Raw genomic sequence first — 19,248 nt, forward strand, 5'->3', positions numbered from 1 at the left:
TGAGCAAGCAAGTTGGATGCACACCCACTTAGTTTCTTTTGTTGAGCTTTCATACATTTATAGCTCTAGTGCATCCGTCGCATGGCAATCCCTACTCCTTGCATTAACATCAATCGATGGGCATCTCCATAGCTCATTGATTAGCCTCGTTGATGTGAGACTTTCTCCTTTTTGTCTTCTCCACATAACCCCCATCATCATATTCTATTCCACCCATAGTGCTATATCCATGGCTCGCGCTCATGTATTGCGTGAAGGTTTATAAAGTTTGAGATTACTAAAGTATGAAACAATTGCTTGGCTTGTCATCGGGGTTGTGCATGATGAGAGCATTCTTGTGTGACGAAAATGGAGCATAACTAAACTATATGATTTTGTAGGGTTGAACTTTCTTTGGCCATGTTATTTTGAGAGGACATAATTGTTTAGTTAGTATGCTTGAAGTATTAATATTTTTATGTCAATATGAACTTTTATCTTGAATCTTTCGGATTTGAATATTCATACCACAATTAAGAAGAATTACATTGAAATTATGCCAAGTAGCACTCCACATCAAAAATTCTGTTTTTATCATTTACCTACTCGTGGACGAGCAGGAATTATGCTTGGGGATGCTGATACGTCTCCAACGTATCTATAATTTTTTATTGCTCCATGCTATATTATCTTTTGTTTTGGACATTATTGGGCTTTATTATCCACTTTTATATTATTTTGGGGACTAACCTATTGACCCAGAGCCCAGTGCCAGTTCCTATTTTTTCCCTTGTTTCAGTGTTTTGAAGAAAAGGAAAATCAAACGGAGTCCAATTGAACTGAAACTTCACGGAATTTATTTTTGGAAGGAAAGCAACCCGGGAGACTTGGAGTCCACGTCAAGGAAGCTTCGAGGAAGCCACGAGGTAGGGGGGCGCGCCCACCCCCCTAGACGTGCCCTCCATCCTCGTGGGCCCCTCGTGGCTCCCTGACGTATTTCTTCCGCCTATATATATCCATATACCCTAAAACGATCGGGGAGCACAATAGATCGGGAGTTCCGCCGCCAGAAGCCTCCGTAGCCACCGAAAACCAATCTAGACCCGTTCCGGCACCCTACAAGAGGGGGAAATCCCTCTCCGGTGGTCATCTTCATCATCCCGGTGCTCTCCATGGCGAGGAGGGAGTAGTTCTCCCTCGGGGCCAAGGGTATGTACTAGTAGCTATGTGTTTGATCTCTCTCTCTCTCTCTCTCTCTCGTGTTCTTGAGGTGGTACGATCTTGATGTATCGCGAGCTTTGCTATTATAGTTGGATCTTATGATGTTTCTCCCCCTCTACTCTCTTGTAATGGATTGAGTTTTCCCTTTGAAGTTATCTTATCGGATTGAGTCTTTAAGGATTTGAAAACACTTGATGTATGTCTTGGGTCAGATACCTGTGGTGACAATGGGGTATTCTATGATTCACTTGATGTATGTTTTTGCGATCAACTTGCGGGTTCCGCCCATGAACCTATGCATATGGGTTGGCACACGTTTTCTTCTTGACTCTCCGGTAGAAACTTTGGGGAACTCTTTGAGGTTCTATGTGTTGGTTGAATAGATGAATATGAGATTGTGTGATGCATATTGTATAATCATACCCACGGATACTTGAGGTGACATTGGAGTATCTAGGTGACATTAGGGTTTTGGTTGATTTGTGTTTTAAGGTGTTATTCTAGTACAAACTCTAGGGCTGTTTGTGACACTTATAGTAATAGCCCAACAGATTGATTGGGAAGAATAACTTTGAGGTGGTTTCGTACCCTACCATAATCTCTTTGTTCGTTCTCCACTATTAGTGACTTTGGAGTGACTCTTTGTTGCATGTTGAGGGATAGTTATGTGATCCAATTATGTTATTATTGTTGAGAGAACATGCACTAGTGAAAGTATGAACCCTAGACCTTGTTTCAACGCATTGCAATACCATTTACGCTCACTTTTATCATTAGTTACCTTGCTGTTTTTATATTTTCAGATTGCAAAAACCATTATCTACTATCCATATTGCACTTGTATCACCATCTCCTCGCCGAACTAGTGCACCTATACAATTTACCATTGTATTGGGTGTGTTGGGGACACAAGAGACTCTTTGTTATTTGGTTGCAGGGTTGCTTGAGAGAGACCATCTTCATCCTACGCCTCCTACGGATTGATAAATCTTAGGTCATCCACTTGAGGGAAATTTGCTACTGTCCTACAAACCTCTGCACTTGGAGGCCCAACAACGTCTACAAGAAGAAGGTTGTGTAGTAGACATCACAGCCCCTCATCCGCATCCATCCTCGCGGCTTCCAGCGGAACTCCATGGGTGCTGCTACAACTGTGGGAGCGACGGGCACACCTCGGTGGACTGCTCAAACCTGCCCTTCTGCGCGCGTTGCCAGGGTGTCGGTCACATCTCGTGTGGCTGCACTAGGCCACGTAGCCCTTCTCCATGGACTAATCTGTGCTGCCGCTTGCTCTGCATCGTCGGGTCGAGGAGGTTGCTCCCTCATCACCGCGACGCTCGGATGCCACGAGGATGTTTCCGTCACCTCCGCCTCGCCTTCCTCCCCCGGGTGCCGTTCAGCTCTAGAGTGATGTGGTGCGTGCGCCTTCCCTAGGTGCGATGCCGGACACTGGTGCGGTTGCGAGGCAGGTCGCTACTGAGACTGCGGGACCGGAGTTCTCGGTGCCCTTCGACCAGTGGGCATCGGAGATGCCGGTGGCGGTGTCGGTGCATGATGAGTGCGAGGATCTGGTGGAGGCCTGCTTCCTGGAAGTGGCTGACGACACCTGGCAGATGGAGGCTGAGCTCGCCCGTGCCGTCCTGGTTACGGTGACCGGCAACAGGTCTACGGTGGATTTGGTGTCGGCGGTAGAGGCCTTGCATGCGGCGTTTGATATTGGTCTGGCAGATATGTCTATCCGGGCCTTCTACCCCGACGACTTCCTTTTTCTATGCTGGGAGGGAGCGACCCGTGATAGGATGGTTCGTGCTGAACTTGCGGCCGTGGAACTGGCAGCCGCAGGCCACGGCAGCGGCGCTGCCATTTCTGGTGCTGATTGCTCTGCGTGGCGTTCTGGCGCATGCTTGGAACCAGAGGAGGGCAACTGTGATCTTGCATGGTCTTGGGGTATGTCGTGGGGGTCGATGATAGCACTGCTCGGCAACTGGACATGGCGGATTTTCGTGTGTGGCTTCGAATGGACAGGCCGCACAGGATCCCGCATCGCCAGATGCTCTACATTGACGAGCCAAGGCGGAATCTTTGGGCGGAAGCGAACGGACATCAGGTGGGTTCTGGATGGCAGGCCAAGACGCTGTGGTATCCGATTGACATTACTGTCCTTGTGGAGCTGGTGCTGGTTGACGAAGGTGACACGGGCCGGCGCCACCCCCTCCACCGCCGCCGCCGCCATCGCCGGCGCCTTCTTCTCGGAGTGATGATGCGCCACCCTAAGGTGGTATGGACAGGCCCGGGAGGGGCGTTGCTAGTGCTGGTGAGTTTTCGGCAAGCACCATTCGGTCGTCGACGGCGGCGCCGCCGCCGGTAGGGCGGCAGGTTCAAATCGCCTCAGGTTCGGCCAGCACGCCAGTCAGCAATAGTCGCGTGGCTGCCGTCACGGGATTCGCTTGGGCCAGGATGTGGGGCCGGAGGATGATATCGCTTTTCGGCGGCCAATCATGTAGCATTCCGGGACGCCTGTCACCTCCGTTGGCCATGCGGAGCAGGTAGGGCCCGGTGGGGGCGCAAATGAGGTGGAGGAACAGCCTGTCTCCCTGCCTCGGTGCAGCGGATGAGATGGGCGTGGGCCGACATCACTGGTGGTGAGCCTGAGGTGACTAGTTCTGGGGATCAGGTGGATGCTGCAGGTGTCTGCGGTCGCGATTCCATACAGATAGGATCGTGTCATATCTCCTTAGTGGGACCGTGGGATGAGGATAGTGCCAGCCTTGCAGCGGTTTCCTAGGATGCGCTGGAATCGGTGTCTCACGACTTGGGGAGCGACACATGAAGGTTCGGACAAAATGGGCAGGTGGAGGCCATGCAAACTTTCTAAGTGTGCCTATCGGAGAGTAGTTGCACCCATGCAACATGCAACGTACGGAATACACAGCTGGAGGAAGAAGCAGCGGATGCGCCCACGTCAGCCAATGCGTTTGGGTTGGAACAGGTGCCCGCTTCGCCGTTCCGTGATGATGGGGCTGTGTTGCAGCATAGAGACGTTCAGAGGATGAGGGCTGAGATGTGCATATCCCTCTCTCCGCTGTTACCGTTACCACCTAGTCGGTCCGGTGTGGCGCAAACTCGTAACCCGAGGAAGAAGAGAAGAATGGAGGGTATGCGAGGAGGAGTGCGAGGTTGGCCAAGTATGGGGCATCCAAGCAACACCAAGTTCTCATCCGCAAACTGTGTTTGGCACATGAAGGGGAAGTCATCTCGGAGGATTTGCTTAAGATGTATGTGGAGTTGTTCTCTCGGCCGCTTTTCGACGCACACATTGCCACAATTTTGGCGCTATTTGGTTGGGATTCACCGGCTGTGCCCGTCGAAGGGACCGCAATGTGCTGATGGCCATGCTGGCGGCTTGGTAGGATAGTGTCATGAATACTCAACCATTGAGGATGATAGTGTGGAATGTTCGCGGGCAAAACACACCTGCCCAGCGGAACACGGTTTATCAGGTGGCCACAGCAGCCAGTCTAGCCATAGTGTGTCTCCAAGAGACAATGTTGCATGATGTATCCGTGAATGTTGTACGACAATGCCTCGGTGCTAAGTTCGAGAAGTTTTTCTATTTGCTTGTGTTGGAAACGCCTGGACGGATTTTGGTGGCTCGGGATGCCACTTTGGTTCACCTCTCTAACCCGCATCATACCAATCATACGCTAACAGCGCTAGCCAAATGTCCCGACGATCAGCAACTTGGTGGCTCACGTGCGTGTATGGCCCGCAAGAGGAGCCTGACAAGGTGGCGTTTCTGCAAGACTTGGTGGATATTAGAGACTTGCATGCTGGGCCTTGGCTTGTGACTGGGGATTTCAACCTTTTTGCATGTGAGGAGGACAAGAACAATGCCATCATTAATCGCAGGATGTTGGGAAGGTTTCGTTCAAAGTTTAATTCCCTCGAATTGAAGGAGATATACTTGAATGGAAGAGGATACACATGGTCTAATGAAAGGAGAGTTGCCACCTTGGAGAAAATCGATCACGTGTTTGTGTCGAATGAGTGGGATGTGGCGTACCCAACTTGCTTTCTCTCGGCCTTGGGTATGGCGATTTCTGATCACTGTCTGTTGGTGCTCGATATGAATGTCGGTATCAGTATGAAAAGTCGGTTCAAGTTTGAATCGTTTTGGACTAGAGTGGAAGGGTTTATGGATGTGGTTAAACTGGCTTGGAGCTCAACACCAGATGCTCCAAATGATTATCTCACGCTCCAGAACAAGCTAAAAGCCACTGCGGTGAGCCTCCAAATGTGGAGTGATAGGTGGATAGGGAATGTGAAGCTGCAAATAGCTATTGCTCTCGAGGTTATCAAGCAACTTGACACAGCCATGGAAGGAAGAGTCCTATCAGATGCTGGCCGGGAGCTGAGGAAGTGCCTGAAGAAGAAGCTGCTTGGCTTGAGCTCCTTGGAGAGGACTATAGCGAGGCAAAGGTCTCGGCTACTGCAACTATGCGAAGGGTACGACAATACTAGGCTCTTCCATTAGCAGGCCAATCACCGGCAGAGAAAGAATGCCATATGAGTTATGGGAACCTATATGCTGGGCAAGAGGAAGTTGTGTCGGCAGTTGATGCATACTTTGGTGCAGCATTTGGCGCCTCGAAGGCTAGGAATCATACTATCAATCTGGGTATTCTTGGACTGCCGCCCCTTGGCTTATTGCATCTCGAGCAACCATTTACAACTGACGAAGTGGAGAAGGTAATCAAAAGCATGCCATTAGACAAGGCCCCGGGACCGGACGGGTTCACCGGTAGGTTCCATGCAACATGTTGGAGCATCATTAAGGAGGACTTCATGGAGGCAATGGACTGTTTCTACAAAGGAGACATGAGGGGTTTAGCCGCCATCAACAAGTCTCGTGTCTCCCTTTTTCCTAAGAAGGAAGGAGCACTAGAGGTGGGGGATTTTCGGCCGATAAACCTTGTGCACGGGGCCATCAAGATATTCGAAAAAGTGCTCGCTTGTCGGTTGGTGGAGGAGCTGCCGAAGTTAGTTGTTAATCGCCAAAGTACGTTTGTGAAGGGAAGATCATTGCATGATAACTTCATGCTTGTGCAGAGCATGGCGCGGAGACTGCACGCTCTGAAGAGCTCATCTGTTCTACTGAAGCCTGACATCTGAAAAGCCTTCGACTCGGTAAAATGGCCGTTCCTTCTTGAGGTTTTGCAACACATGGGCTTCAGACCGAGGTGGAGATCATGGATCTGTGGGATTCTTGCAACATCAACAACTAAGATCATGGTGAATGGCGACCCGGGTGACGCGATTTACAACTACAAAGGGCTATGGTAGGGCGACCCCATCTCACCAATGCTATTCATCCTAACTATGGAGCCCCTACAGAAGATGTTCGAGGTGGCTATGAGTCGAGGCATGCTGTCACCACTAGCGCGTGAAGGGATGAGAAAGCGCTTGTCCATTTTTGCAGATGACATAGTATTGTTCGTCAAGCCCAACCCGCTCGACCTTCAAGTCTGCAAGTGCTTATTTGAGCTATTTGGAGAGGCAGCCGGGCTGAGAATCAACTTGCGCAAGTCTACATCCCTACCTATCAGGTGCTCTGAGGATGAGATATCGATGGCATGTAGCGAGCTTGAGTGTTGGGATCGTTCCTGATCAAGTACCTCGGGTTACCACTATCATTAAGGAAGAAATCGGCAATGCAACTTCAGTACTTGGTGGATCATATGGCAAATAGGCTTCCAAAGTGGAAGGCGGCACTTATGCGAAAGAGTGGCCGGCTAGCTTTGGTTCATTCCGTGCTTTGCGCCATGCAAATGTCACAGCCCCAGCTTTGGCCTTGCTTGTGGACTAGTCTTGGTTGTTGCATCATGTTTAAATTCTGCTTAAGCTTGCAATGGGGATTGATCAAACCCTAGCACCAGAAATAATCCAAATAGGTTCAAATAAAATCTTTTTCAAAGAACCCAAAATGACCTTTGAAAATGTTCATGATTTCTGATAAGGTGAAAACCTCTGCCAAAAATGATGAGCATATTTCCTGGCCATTTATGGATTTTTGAATTAACCCATAATGTATTTGAATTGTGGCTTTGAAATGCTATATATAGTTTCAATAGCTCCAATAATTCTGAAACTTTTGCTGGGGCTCTGGAATAATTCAGTTAGCATCCAGAAATATTTTCAGAATTTACTAAAATGGTTTAGTATTTTTACTAAATCAAAACAGAAGAGAAAAAATTAGAAAACAATGTATAAAAGAGAGAGAGTTACCTGGGCCAACTTACCTGGCGGCCTAGCTGTCCTAGCCCAGCAGGCCGGCCCAGCTGACTGGCCGACGCCAGTCGTCCCCTTCCTCACACCAAGACGACAGGGGCACGCCCCTAGCGCGCGCGGCCACACGACCCGGCCACCTGCTGCTTGCCGCTTTGCTTTGGCCCTCTCTAGACGTCGACACGCAGCCCCTCGTCCTCTCCCTCGCTCCCCTCGTCCTTCCCCTTCCCTGGATCCATCTCTCCCTCACCACCGAGCAGGGCTCGTCGCCACCGACGCCATTCACCATAGCCATCGCCTCCTCCTGAGCCTCTCTCTGCGCCCAGAAGGTCTGCCACTTCGTCCTCGACCCCCTTGCTGAGCCACGCAACGCCGGACACCCTGAAGCCTCGCCAACACCGCAGTTCCCCTCGTCGGTCGCCGCGGATCCTCGTTGTCAATTCAGGAGCTACATGACCTCCCCGAGCACTCTGAGCTTCTCTGTGAGTCCTCCATGAGCCCCTCTTTCCCCTACCACTAACCTCGTTGCTTCGCTCGACCTCTAGCTAGTGCTACCGCCATGGCTGAGCTCCGCCGCCGCCTGCCTTGTCGTGCGCCACCATTGCAGCCCACGCCCGTCATTGCAGAGCACGGCAACGAGCTCGTCGTGCCTCCAGGAGGCCGACTATCCCTTTTGCTAGCTCGCCCGTGCCCTGTAGCACTGCTGCCCGCATGTGCACGAGCGCCGCCGCCGCCCACCTCGATGCCGGCGACGCTACAGCCCTCCCTTGCAGCTGCCATTTGCACCACCCGACGCGCCTCTCTGCGGGCATTCGAAAGAGCCTAGCCGCGCTTCAAACGGCTACCGGAATCGGCCAACCGGAGTACCTCCGCTGTCGGCTATGGTCACCGGTTGCTAACCGCCGGCGTAACCGGCCATTAGGGCCTAAGCACCCTGCTAATTACCCCTGCAGTCAATGACAGCCGGGCCCCACTGCATAACTAACCGGCTAACCAAATAGTTTAAGGTTAATCTAATTACCATGGGGCCATGTGTCAGTTTTGACTACGCTGACGTGCCTGTTGACCTGACCCCAACTGTCGGTGACCCAGACATCACTGTGTGACTGACCAGTGGACCCCACTTGTCAGGTTTGACTTGGTCAGCCGTAGTTGACTTGCTGACATCACAGTGACGCGATGCTGATGCAGTTAATAATTTTCTGGATTTAAAACCATTCAGAAAATTCTAGAAAATAACCAAAACTTCTAAAAATCATAGAAAATAATCTATAACTCAGATTGAAAAGATTTATATATGAAAAATGATCAGAAAAATCGAATCTATCCATCTGTATCATTCTCATGCATGTTTGAAAAACTTACAGCCACTGTATATGACAACTAGAATTAATGGTATTTCAAATGCCTTATGTGGAGCTTGATTTTGAATCTAGTGTTCAAACCAACTCCATTTAAATCGTTGCTAGCTGCATTAGCTGAAATCACAACATTTTGCCATGTCATTATCATGCATCATATTGTTACATTGCATTGATTGTGTTATTTCTCTGTTGCCGGTGGTTGTTCCCCCTCAGTAGACGTATGTTCCGACGATGAGTTCGATGACACCGATGAAGAACTATACTATCTTCAGAAGTGCCAGGCAAGAAAAACCCCCTTGTTCATTCCGATACAATCCCACTCTCTCGCTCCTGCTCTCTTTTACTGCATTACGACAACAACGATTCAACTGTTACATGCTGCGGTAGTTGAACCCCTTTCCTCTACATGACCTGTCATTGCCACAGTAAATAGATGAAACCCACTAGCATGAGTAGGAGTTATTTCAGCCCTGATGTGCCTACTCATTCATGCTTGTTTGTTATTCCTGCTATTGCTTAGTGTTGTGTCAGTTCTGATTCATCAGGGATGAATTAGAAAGTTGTGAACATGTCCTACTGTTGAGAGCTAAGTGTGTGAACACGATTTGGTAAAGGTAGTGGTGAGAGGCCATGTAGGAGTACATGGTGGGTTGTCTCATTGCAGCCGTCCTCAGGAACTGAGTTCTGTGTTTGTGATCCATGAACAGTTACTACCACACATTGGGCTCCGGGCGCACAAAGCTCTCTCGACTTATTAATCAACCTGATCTCTGTCCAGGAGTTTCAACTAGTTTCTGTTGTTTGTAGGTAGTATTAGTAGTCTACCAAGTGGCACCCAGTACAGGTGGGCTTGGGATAGACTAGGCACAGTGGCACGGTGTACCAAGTGGCACCCGGATGGTGGGCTTGGGAACCCTGCTCACATCATTTGGGGCCGTGAGCGACACCCCGACCGGATCTCCTTGCGGATGGAACCCGAATAGGCGATAAACCTGGACGAGAGACTTGTGTGGTTAGTCAGGTCGTGGCTGACTCCCTCGCCAGGCTTCCGCTTGAAGGTTGCCGAGATACACGACGTGTACATGTTGGTAAGTGGCGAGAGAATGTGTGAAGAAGTACACCCCTGCAGGGTTAACATCATCTATTCAAATAGCCGTGTCCGCGATAAAGGACTTCTGGGTTGCCTGTACAGTTCATGGACAAGTGAAAGTGGATACTCTAAAAATCGCAAGATAAGCATGAGTTCTATGGATGGCCTTCTCGTAGGGAGATGGGAGCGGATCCGTAGTGGTGTATTGATATGGTGAATATGTGGACTCGTGTGCGCCACCTCAAAGAGTTACTTGCAGTCGTAGTTCAGGTTAGCCACTGAGTCAAAGCTGGCTTGCTGCAGTTAAACTCCACCACCCCATTATTGATACTGAGTTAGTTTTGATGTATGTCTTGCTGGGTACATTTGTACTCACGTTTTATTAATTTATGTTTTGCAGAGAGACTTCAGTCTCTCTAGTAGTTCCACGTGGACGTCGACGTTTAGCTTGTTACCTCAGCTACGATCTTGTGCCCTCGGCAGGGTCTTGTAGATAGTCAGGCTTCTCAGCCTTTTTCTTTTATAGTTGTCTGTACTCAGACAAGTTAAGCTTCCGCTTGTGCTTGTTGCTTGTATGCTCTGTATGTTGGGTCGTGAGACCCATGTTTGTAATACTTGGCTCCTCGGAGCCTAATGAATAAATACTCTGAGTCATAGAGTCTTGTTGTGATGCCATGTTGTATTTGCACATATCGAGCATATTGTGTGTATGATTGAAATGCTTGGTATCTGTGGGATCCGACAACCTAGTTGTCTATCCTTGGTAGCCTCTCTTATGGGGAAATGTAGTCTGGTGCTTCCACCGAGCCATGGTAGTCTGCTACAACCCGGTTTACCGGAGTCCTACTAGCCCAATACTACTGCTCCGGAACACTTAGACTGGCCGGCATGTGATCCACTTAGTTCATGTGTCTGTCCCTTCGGGGAAATGTCACATGGTGACTCCCGGAGTCCTGTTAGCCCAGTTGCTATAGCCTGGTTTCACACGCTGATGACCGACACGTTCGATGCTGGTTCATGTATGCCTGTCCCCGTAAGTTAGTGCCACTTTTGGTTCACGACTAGTCATGTCGGCCCGGGTTCCTTGTCATATGGATGCTAGCGACACTATCATATACGTGAGACAAAAGGCGCAAACGGTCCTAGGCCAGGTAAGGTGGCACCCGTGGGAATACCATGCGTGAGGCCGCAAAGTGATATGATGTGTTACATGCTAGATCGAGGTGACTTAGAATCGGGGTCCTGACAGCTTTGGTATATGATTGAAATTAGTCAAGCCGGCCCGGGTTCCCTGTCATATGGATGCTAGCGACACTATCATATATGTGAGCCAAAAGGCGCAAACGGTCCTGGGCCAGGTAAGGTGGCACCCGTGGGAATACCGTGCGTGAGGCCGCAAAGTGATATGATGTGTTACATGCTAGATCGATGTGACTTTGAATCGGGGTCCTGACATCTTTGTTATCAGAGCCTGACTGCCTGTAGGATTACCAAGCCAAACTGGTTGAAGTTGGGTCTAGAAATGCTTTAGTTATATAAGGGAATTGATTCGGGGAAGGGAACGTAAGGCTCTTTTACTCCTTTACCTTATGCCCTTCTGATCTGAGTCATCCTCTTCTTTTCTGCGGGGGTTAAGAACTAGGCTTCTCATCTTTCTATCAGGATCACGTGTTACTAATCCGTAGACTTATAGGATTGATGGTTTCAAGCCCTAGTTCAGTTCCTACTACCTCCGTGTGTTGTTAGTTAATCTCAGAACCTTGATATTATGATGTTGAGAGGTTATGCCACCATTTTGCCGGATGTTTGAAATCTTTTTGAGCATTTACAGCTGTTATGCTGTCTGAGTCATCCCAGGTTTCTAAATAGTCTGATGCATTTGGAAATCCCTCTTTCCGTTCCCGATGTCCATTTGGGCCAGTTCAACCACACTAATCGGTGAGTTGAGGTACTCTATTGGCTCGACATATATGTTGGAGCTATTATTATGACCCTAGGTGTTTTAGGGAGTCACCTGCTAATCTAGCCATGTTTTGTGTTCCCGGTGTGATGATTCTAGCCACCATTCTCGAAAGCATCCCATGATGCCATTTAGTTAGTAGGCTTTCTATTTCTGGGTTCTTAAGCCCAAGATTCACTCTACCTACCTCGTGTTGATAGTGTTGCTCGTATCTTTAGGATATTAGTAACCTTTGCGATAGTCCTGAGGTCCGTGGTATACCATTCTTCCAAATACCATGGATCAATGTGGCAGAAGTTCTTTGAACCAAAAGATCACAATAAGAGTGCTCTTGATGAGTTCTTGATTCGATATTGTGAACCTTCCAGTCCTACCTTCCTGCATGAGTTATCCATAAGAAACATGTTGAATTTATTCAACATGCTAACCGATGCATCTACAACTTAAAGAGATTATATGTTCCTTTGAGTTGTCCCTTTTTAGTTGTATTCTCACCCTCTTGTATCAATTGTTGGTCAAGAGTAGTTGTGCATTCATGTTATCGATGCCTATTATTCTTGTGTTCCGTCTAGCCATTCTAGCTCGGAATGACTAAGAGAAACAAACTCCAGTACCTTATCCATCTCCAGGATTGGGTAAAAGTAGTTGTATTCCACAGGTCAAAATGCCAATCCAGCTTTTATTCTGTTCTACCTTGGAGTATTACCATCTTTATATCAAGAATATCATGGGAATTGCACCACCTCCTATGAACTCTTGACACAGTGATACTTCTCGCCATCATTATTCATCCATCGGTCTCCGTGTTGATTGTAACCGGAATGCTGACAGGTGAACTGTGATGTGTGAAATCAATACTCCTAGCAACTCCGTTGCTTGGTAGTTAAAGGACAATAATCTTATTCTTAGTGTGTTGGTTATTGAATCATCATCCTAAGATTTATCGTGGGACCTAGTCCATTTTCCCTGGTGCACTCCTCGATCAATGAGATGGGATTGTGTCAATCCATCACTCTCTTGATCACATCATCTTGCCCTGGAAAGCAAGATTGTTCTCGAGATTAGTAGCATATTGGTGGTTCATGATTTTCCGAATATCTTCTCGGAAGTATCACCGGGTTGTTCCCTGACTGTTATGTTGAGTCCATGATCAAGATGGTTTTCTAGTAAACCACTATTTTATCCAAGAATCTGTGTTAGATACCCTGAACTAATTGGTTAAGCTAAATCAACAACTTGAAGAGTTGGAAGATAAAAGCTTAATCCACTTAGTTCACTCCAAAGGGCTATCTTGTGTGTGTGTGTTGAATAAAGATGATATCTTCATCAATTGGTCCTCTTGATCAGTTATTGGATCTATTATCCTGTCCAAACTTTGATTTGAGGGTGGGCTATCGTCAAATCAAATCAGAACCAACGATGTTTGTAATGTTGTCTTACTCATAGTTGTTTCCCCGAGCATACACCATTATATCTTTTGGGTCTGACCAATGCTATCACCTTGTCCCATAATTGTGCAATTCCATTTATATGGAACCTCGATAAATGTTGTTGAGCTCATCGACAACATCCTTACCCTCTCCATGATTTTGTTGAACATTAAGCTAGTGTTGGAAACTTTTGAAAGCATTTCTTCATGCTAGCTCATGAAGCATATGTTTGGATGAAAGAAGTAACTTCCTCTAATTCATGTGCATTTGATGCAAGTTGCCGTCGTGAATTCGAGAAAGTTTATTTTTGCCTCCTCTGGAATCATCCCAAGTTAGTCATGCACGTGCGAAGTTCTCTATGGTTTGATAGGTTGGACGCCTCCACTCCATATGTGTTCCTAGCACACCAAGCCATTGATTAATTTGTTCGAGGAAAAGGAGTTACTGTGCGAATACTAGTTCATGCACAAGATTCCAATATCCTCGATGATGGTTCCCCACCTGAACCTGGTAGTGTTTTGTTGTAAGACTACTATGTGGTCCTGCTTGTCTTAGACATCATGTTCACAGGTATGTAGCAGAACCAGCTCATGTTTTGGGGCTTGCTATTGTAGTTCATTCCCCGAGAATCTCGCAACGTCATCTCGTCGATTTGTGTTGCAAACTTTCATTTTTCTTTCTAGACTCGATGAGTCTAGAATATCCTGACACAAATCAGATCTGAATCCCAGGCAGATATGATGGTTGGAACATTCCTGACATTTGCATTTTATTCCCAGCTTGCACCGCCTCGTGCCAATTTCCCATGGGCTGCCTTCTTAGAAATTGTTGTTCAGGATCATCTTCAGAAGTGGTCCTACCATGGGTCCCATCCATTTCCGATGATAAGCAAAAATCATCCTTTGCGTTGTCTTCAATAAGGTAGTCCACATCATCCATTCTAGTCCGGGTATGCCATCCCTTCGTACTCCGCCAAATGATTGTTGCGATTTTCCTTAGGCTGGTATAAAGAGTTTCAATGATCTTTGAATCAAAAGTAATTCTTTTTGGCACTTAAGGGAATATTTCTGCGAGTCATCTTCTTTAAGATGTCTCGTTATCGTATCATGGCAACTCAACTCCTCGCTACGTTGACAACCAATCACCACCTTCTTAAGCGTGAAATTGTTGTCTACCTAGTGAACCTTTGTCATATGTTTCTCATCCATCATCTCTGATGTGTGTTTTGCGTCTCAGCTCAAGAGATGTTTCTACGTCTCATTCCGTGAGTTGATCTTGAGTGCTCGATCTTCGAGGAAATCGATTCCTGTAGAGCTTCTGTCTGTCGTCATCGTGTTGGATGAAGATCTCAAAACCGAAGACGTCACGATCAATATGAAGCAATGAATCAACATCTTCGAGAAGGGCGGTGGGATCGAGAAGATTGTGATAGTTTTGTGTCCCCTTCCCTCTTACGTCACGTCTTGAATCTCGGGACGAGATTCTTGTTTAGTGGGGGTGAGCTGCCACAGCCCGAGCTTTGGCCTTGCTTGTGGACTAGTCTTGGTTGTTGCATCATGTTTAAATTCTGCTTAAGCTTGGGGATTGATCAAACCTTAGCACCATAAAGAATCCAAATAGGTTCAAATAAAATCTTTTTCAAAGAACCCAAAATGACCTTTGAAAATGTTCATGATTTCTGATAAGGTGAAAACCTCTGCCAAAAATGATGAGCATGTTTCCTAGCCATTTATGGATTTTTGAATTAACCCATAATGTATTTGAATCGGGGCTTTGAAATGCTATATATAGTTTCAACAGCTCCAATAATTCTGAAACTTTAGCCGGGGCTCTGGAATTATTCAGTTAGCATCTAGGAATATTTTCAGAATTTACTAAAATGGTTTAGTATTTTTACTAAATCAAAACAGAGAAAAAATAGAAAACAATGTATAAAAGAGAGAGAGAGAGAGAGAGTTACCTGGGCCAACTTACCTGGTGGCCCAGCTATCCTAGCCAAGCCGGCCGGCCCAGCTGACTGGCCAACGCCAGTCGTCCCCTTCCTCGCGCCAGGAGGACAGGGGCATGCGCCCAGCGCGCGCGGCCACGCGACCCGGCCACCTCCTACTTGCCGCTTCGCTCTAGCCCTCTCTAGACGTCGACACGCAGCCCCTGGTCCTCTCTCTCGCTCCCCTTGTCCTTCCCCTCCCCTGGATCCCTCTCTCCCTCACCACTGAGCGGGGCTCGTCGCCACCGACGCTGTTCAACATAGCCACCGCCTCCTCCTGGACCTCTCTCCGTGCACAGAAGCTCCGCCACTTCATCCTTGACCCCCTCGCCGAGCCACGCAACGCCGGACGCCCTGAAGCCTCGCCAACACCGTCGTTCCCCTCGTCAGTCGCTGCAGATCCTCGCCCTCGATTCAGGAGCTACAGGACCTCCCCGAGCACTCTGAGCTTCTCTGCGAGTCCTCCGTGAGCCCCTCTTTCCCCTACCCCTAACCTCGTTGCTTCGCTCGACCTCTAGCTATCGTTGCCGCCATGGCCGAGCTCCGCCGCCGCCTGCCTTGTCGTGCGCCACCATTGCAGCCCGCGCCCGTCGTTTCAGAGCACGGCAACGAGCTCGTCGTGCCTCCAGGAGGCCGGCTATCCTGTTTGCTAGCTCGCTCATGCCCCGTAGCACCGCTGCCCGCATGTGCCCGAGTGCCGTCGCCGCCCACCTCGACGCCGGCGACGCTAAAGCTCTCCCTTGCAGCTGCCACTTGCACCACCCAACGCGCCTCTCTGCGGGCATTTGAAAGAGCCTAGCCGCGCTTCAAACGACCACCGGAATCGGCCGGCCGGAGTACCTCCACCGTCGGCTATGGTCGCCGGTGGCTAACCGCCGACGTAACCGGCCGTTAGGGCCTAAGCACCTTGCCAATTACCCCATGCAGTCAATGACAGCCGAGCCCCACCGCATAACTAACCGGCTAGCCAAATAGTTTAAGGTTAATCTAATTACCATGGGGCCACGTGTCAGTTTTGACTACGCTGACGAGGCTATTGATCTGACCCCACCTATCGGTGACCCAGACAGCACTGTGTGACTGACCAGTGGACCCCACTGGTCAGGTTTGACCTGGTCAGCCGCAATTGACTTGCTGACGTCACAGTGACGCGATGCTGACTTAGTTAATAATTTTCTGGATTTAAAATAATTCAGAAAATTCCAGAAAATAACCAAAACTTCTAAAAATCATAGAAAATAATCTATAACTCAGATTGAAAAGATTTATATATTGAAAATGATTAGAAAAATCCAATCTATCTATCTGCATCATTCACATGCATGTTTGAAAAACTTACAGCCACTATATATGACAACTTGAATTAATGGTATATGAAATGCCTTGTGTGGAGTTTGATTTTGAATCTAGTGTTCAAACCAACTCCATTTAAATCGTTGCTAGCTGCATTAGCTCAAATCACAGCATTTTGCCATGTCATGATCATGCATCATATTGTTGCATTACATTGATTGTGTTCTTTCTCTGTTGCTGGTGGTTGTTCCCCCTCAGTAGACATATGTTCTGACGATGAGTTCGATGACACCGATGAAGAACTATACTATCTTCAAAAGTGCCAGGCAAGCAAAAACCCCTTGTTCATTCCGATCCAATCCCACTCCCTCGCTCCTGCTCTCTTCGACTGCATTATGACAACAATTATTCAACTGTTACATGCTGCGGCAGTTGAACCCCTTTCCTCTGCATGACCTGTCATTGCCACAGTAAATAGATGAAATCCACTAGCATGAGTAGGAGTTGTTTGAGCCCTGATGTTCCTACTCATTCATGCTTGTTTGTCATGCCTGCTATTGCTTAGAGTTGTGTTAGGTATGATTCATCGGGGATGAATTGGAAAGTTGTGAACATGTCCTACTGTTGAGAGCTAAGTGTGTGAACACGATTTGGTAAAGGTAGCGGTGAGAGGCCATCACTAAAAAACACTTCCATGATGATACGTGTTTGTCACAGTAGGTCGCTTTTTTTGTCATGCATGTACATCCATGAAAAAATTATGACAGAATCAAGATAGTCATACATGTGCTGTTGTAGAAGTGTTCCATGACATTACCAAAATTATCATCACGGAAGTGTCTACTTTCATGATGATAAATCGTGCGTCACAGAAGTGCTTTCGTCAAGGGTGACCGACATGTGGCATCCGCCGTAACGGAACACCGTTAAGCTATCGGGTCGGGTTTTGGATCCGATAACCCGTTAACAGCCCCGACCAATGGGGATTTTCCATGTGTAAAATCATCATTGGCTGGAGGAAACACGTGTCGGCTCATCGTTGGGACAGATGTCAACCACTTGTTGGACGGAAGGCGCCTATGTGTAGCGACCCGACCTCAGATGGTCAAGTCTCTGTGCTTCAGTGTCATCCCGGGATCGGTAATGCTGACACACACAGTACTCGAGGATTTATAACAGAGTAGCAATCACACACTTATTACATCGAATGTCTCCAAAGAACTTATTACAAGAATATGGCTTAAGGCCATCTAATACGATAACAGCAGAAGGCTTGGAAGATAAGGTGAGTCCATCAACTCCAACGGCATAGCTGAGCTGCACGGCAATGACCTAACGAACCTTACTCCTCGTCTGAAAAGTCTGCAACATAATACGTTGCAGCCCGAAAACGGTTCAGCACATGGAATATGCTGGCAAAGTAACACAGTAGAGCAAGAACAAAATAATGCTATCACTATATGCATATATGGCTGGTGGAAAGCTCTATGGTTATAGTTTTGCGAAAAGCCAATTTTTCCCTACAACAAAGGAATAGATTTTAATTTAACAATCATGGTGGTTGAAACATCATTGAGAAGGTATCCCCAACTCAATCCCAATTGAAGTGATTAACAACCCAACAGTATTAATTAAACATGGTGAGATACATGTGATAACCCAAGTACTAGATACTCAAGAATTGTCCATAACCAGGGACACAACTAACCATGATTAGATTGTACACTCTGCAGAGGTTTGCGCACTTTTCCCCACAAGACTCGATCGCCTCCGTTGGATTTCTCGCACTACATGGTGTTTGAGAAACGGATGACCGAGACACAGTCTTTCACAAACGTTAACTCTCTACTCCGGGTAGACCATACCAAACCTACAAAACCCACTACCTACTGATCTACCTCTTCAAGAGCTTCACGTAACTTACTCAACTATGCTAGATCCCATAATAGCTTGTGGCTGCACACGGAAGTTTCTAGCATGAATCATCTCAGTTCCCTTTGAGCCTGGGTGGCGGTCCATAGGAAGATCACACAGGTACCCCGGGATTACCAAAAAAAATACAGACAACACTGGGTTCCCCAGGTGCCTCAGTCCACCCAGTTGTTTGATTAAGTTGCCACCTTAAGTTGAACCATTAATTAGTAATCACACATCTGACATCAATTTCACTCAAACCAAAACCACGTCTACGAGCATAGCATAGCAATATAAGCAATACGTAGAAGTAACTCCCAAGGGTTTGAATATAACAGGGCAATAGGTTCTACCTCAGCAACTACTTCCCAACCCACAAGTTAATGACATCCTAATCATGCAATGTTTGAGGATTGGAACTAATGCATAAAAACTGGGTAATATTGGGATATGATCAAAGTGTTACTTGCCTTGCTGACGATCCGCGAATCCTAGAGACTCGTAGTAACACGCTTCGCACTCCGGGAATTCTATCGCAAGCAAACAATAACATACATAAGTAACAAGCAACGACGCACAAACAAAACTCAAATAAGAGAGGTTGACCAGAAAGTTCAACTTAAGAACTCCGGTACGCAAAAAGAATCAAATCAAACGAAGCAACGAAAGTCAAACAGCGAAAGAAAGAAGCTTCGTTTACTAATCTGGAACTAGGTCAATTTTTA

General features: G+C 47.5%; 1 protein-coding gene across 1 annotated transcript; it reads left to right on the top strand.

Annotated features, from left to right (window-relative positions):
• Positions 1 to 4,921: 4,921 nt before the first annotated feature.
• Positions 4,922 to 5,734, top strand: LOC147970348 (uncharacterized). Its single transcript, XM_087523411.1, has one exon. It carries the CDS (start codon positions 4,922 to 4,924, stop codon positions 5,732 to 5,734), a length of 813 nt encoding a protein of 270 aa, XP_087379537.1.
• The last annotated feature ends 13,514 nt before the right edge of the window (positions 5,735 to 19,248 follow it).

The sequence above is a fragment of the Triticum urartu genome, chromosome 5A, assembly GCF_056163025.1.
Source record: "Triticum urartu cultivar PI428250 chromosome 5A, HENAU_Tu73, whole genome shotgun sequence".
NCBI lineage: Eukaryota > Viridiplantae > Streptophyta > Magnoliopsida > Poales > Poaceae > Triticum > Triticum urartu.

Excerpts from the sequence above, each read along its gene's own strand:
- LOC147970348 (XM_087523411.1), top strand. The coding sequence starts at position 4,922 with ATGTCCCGACGATCAGCAACTTGGTGGCTCACGTGCGTGTATGGCCCG.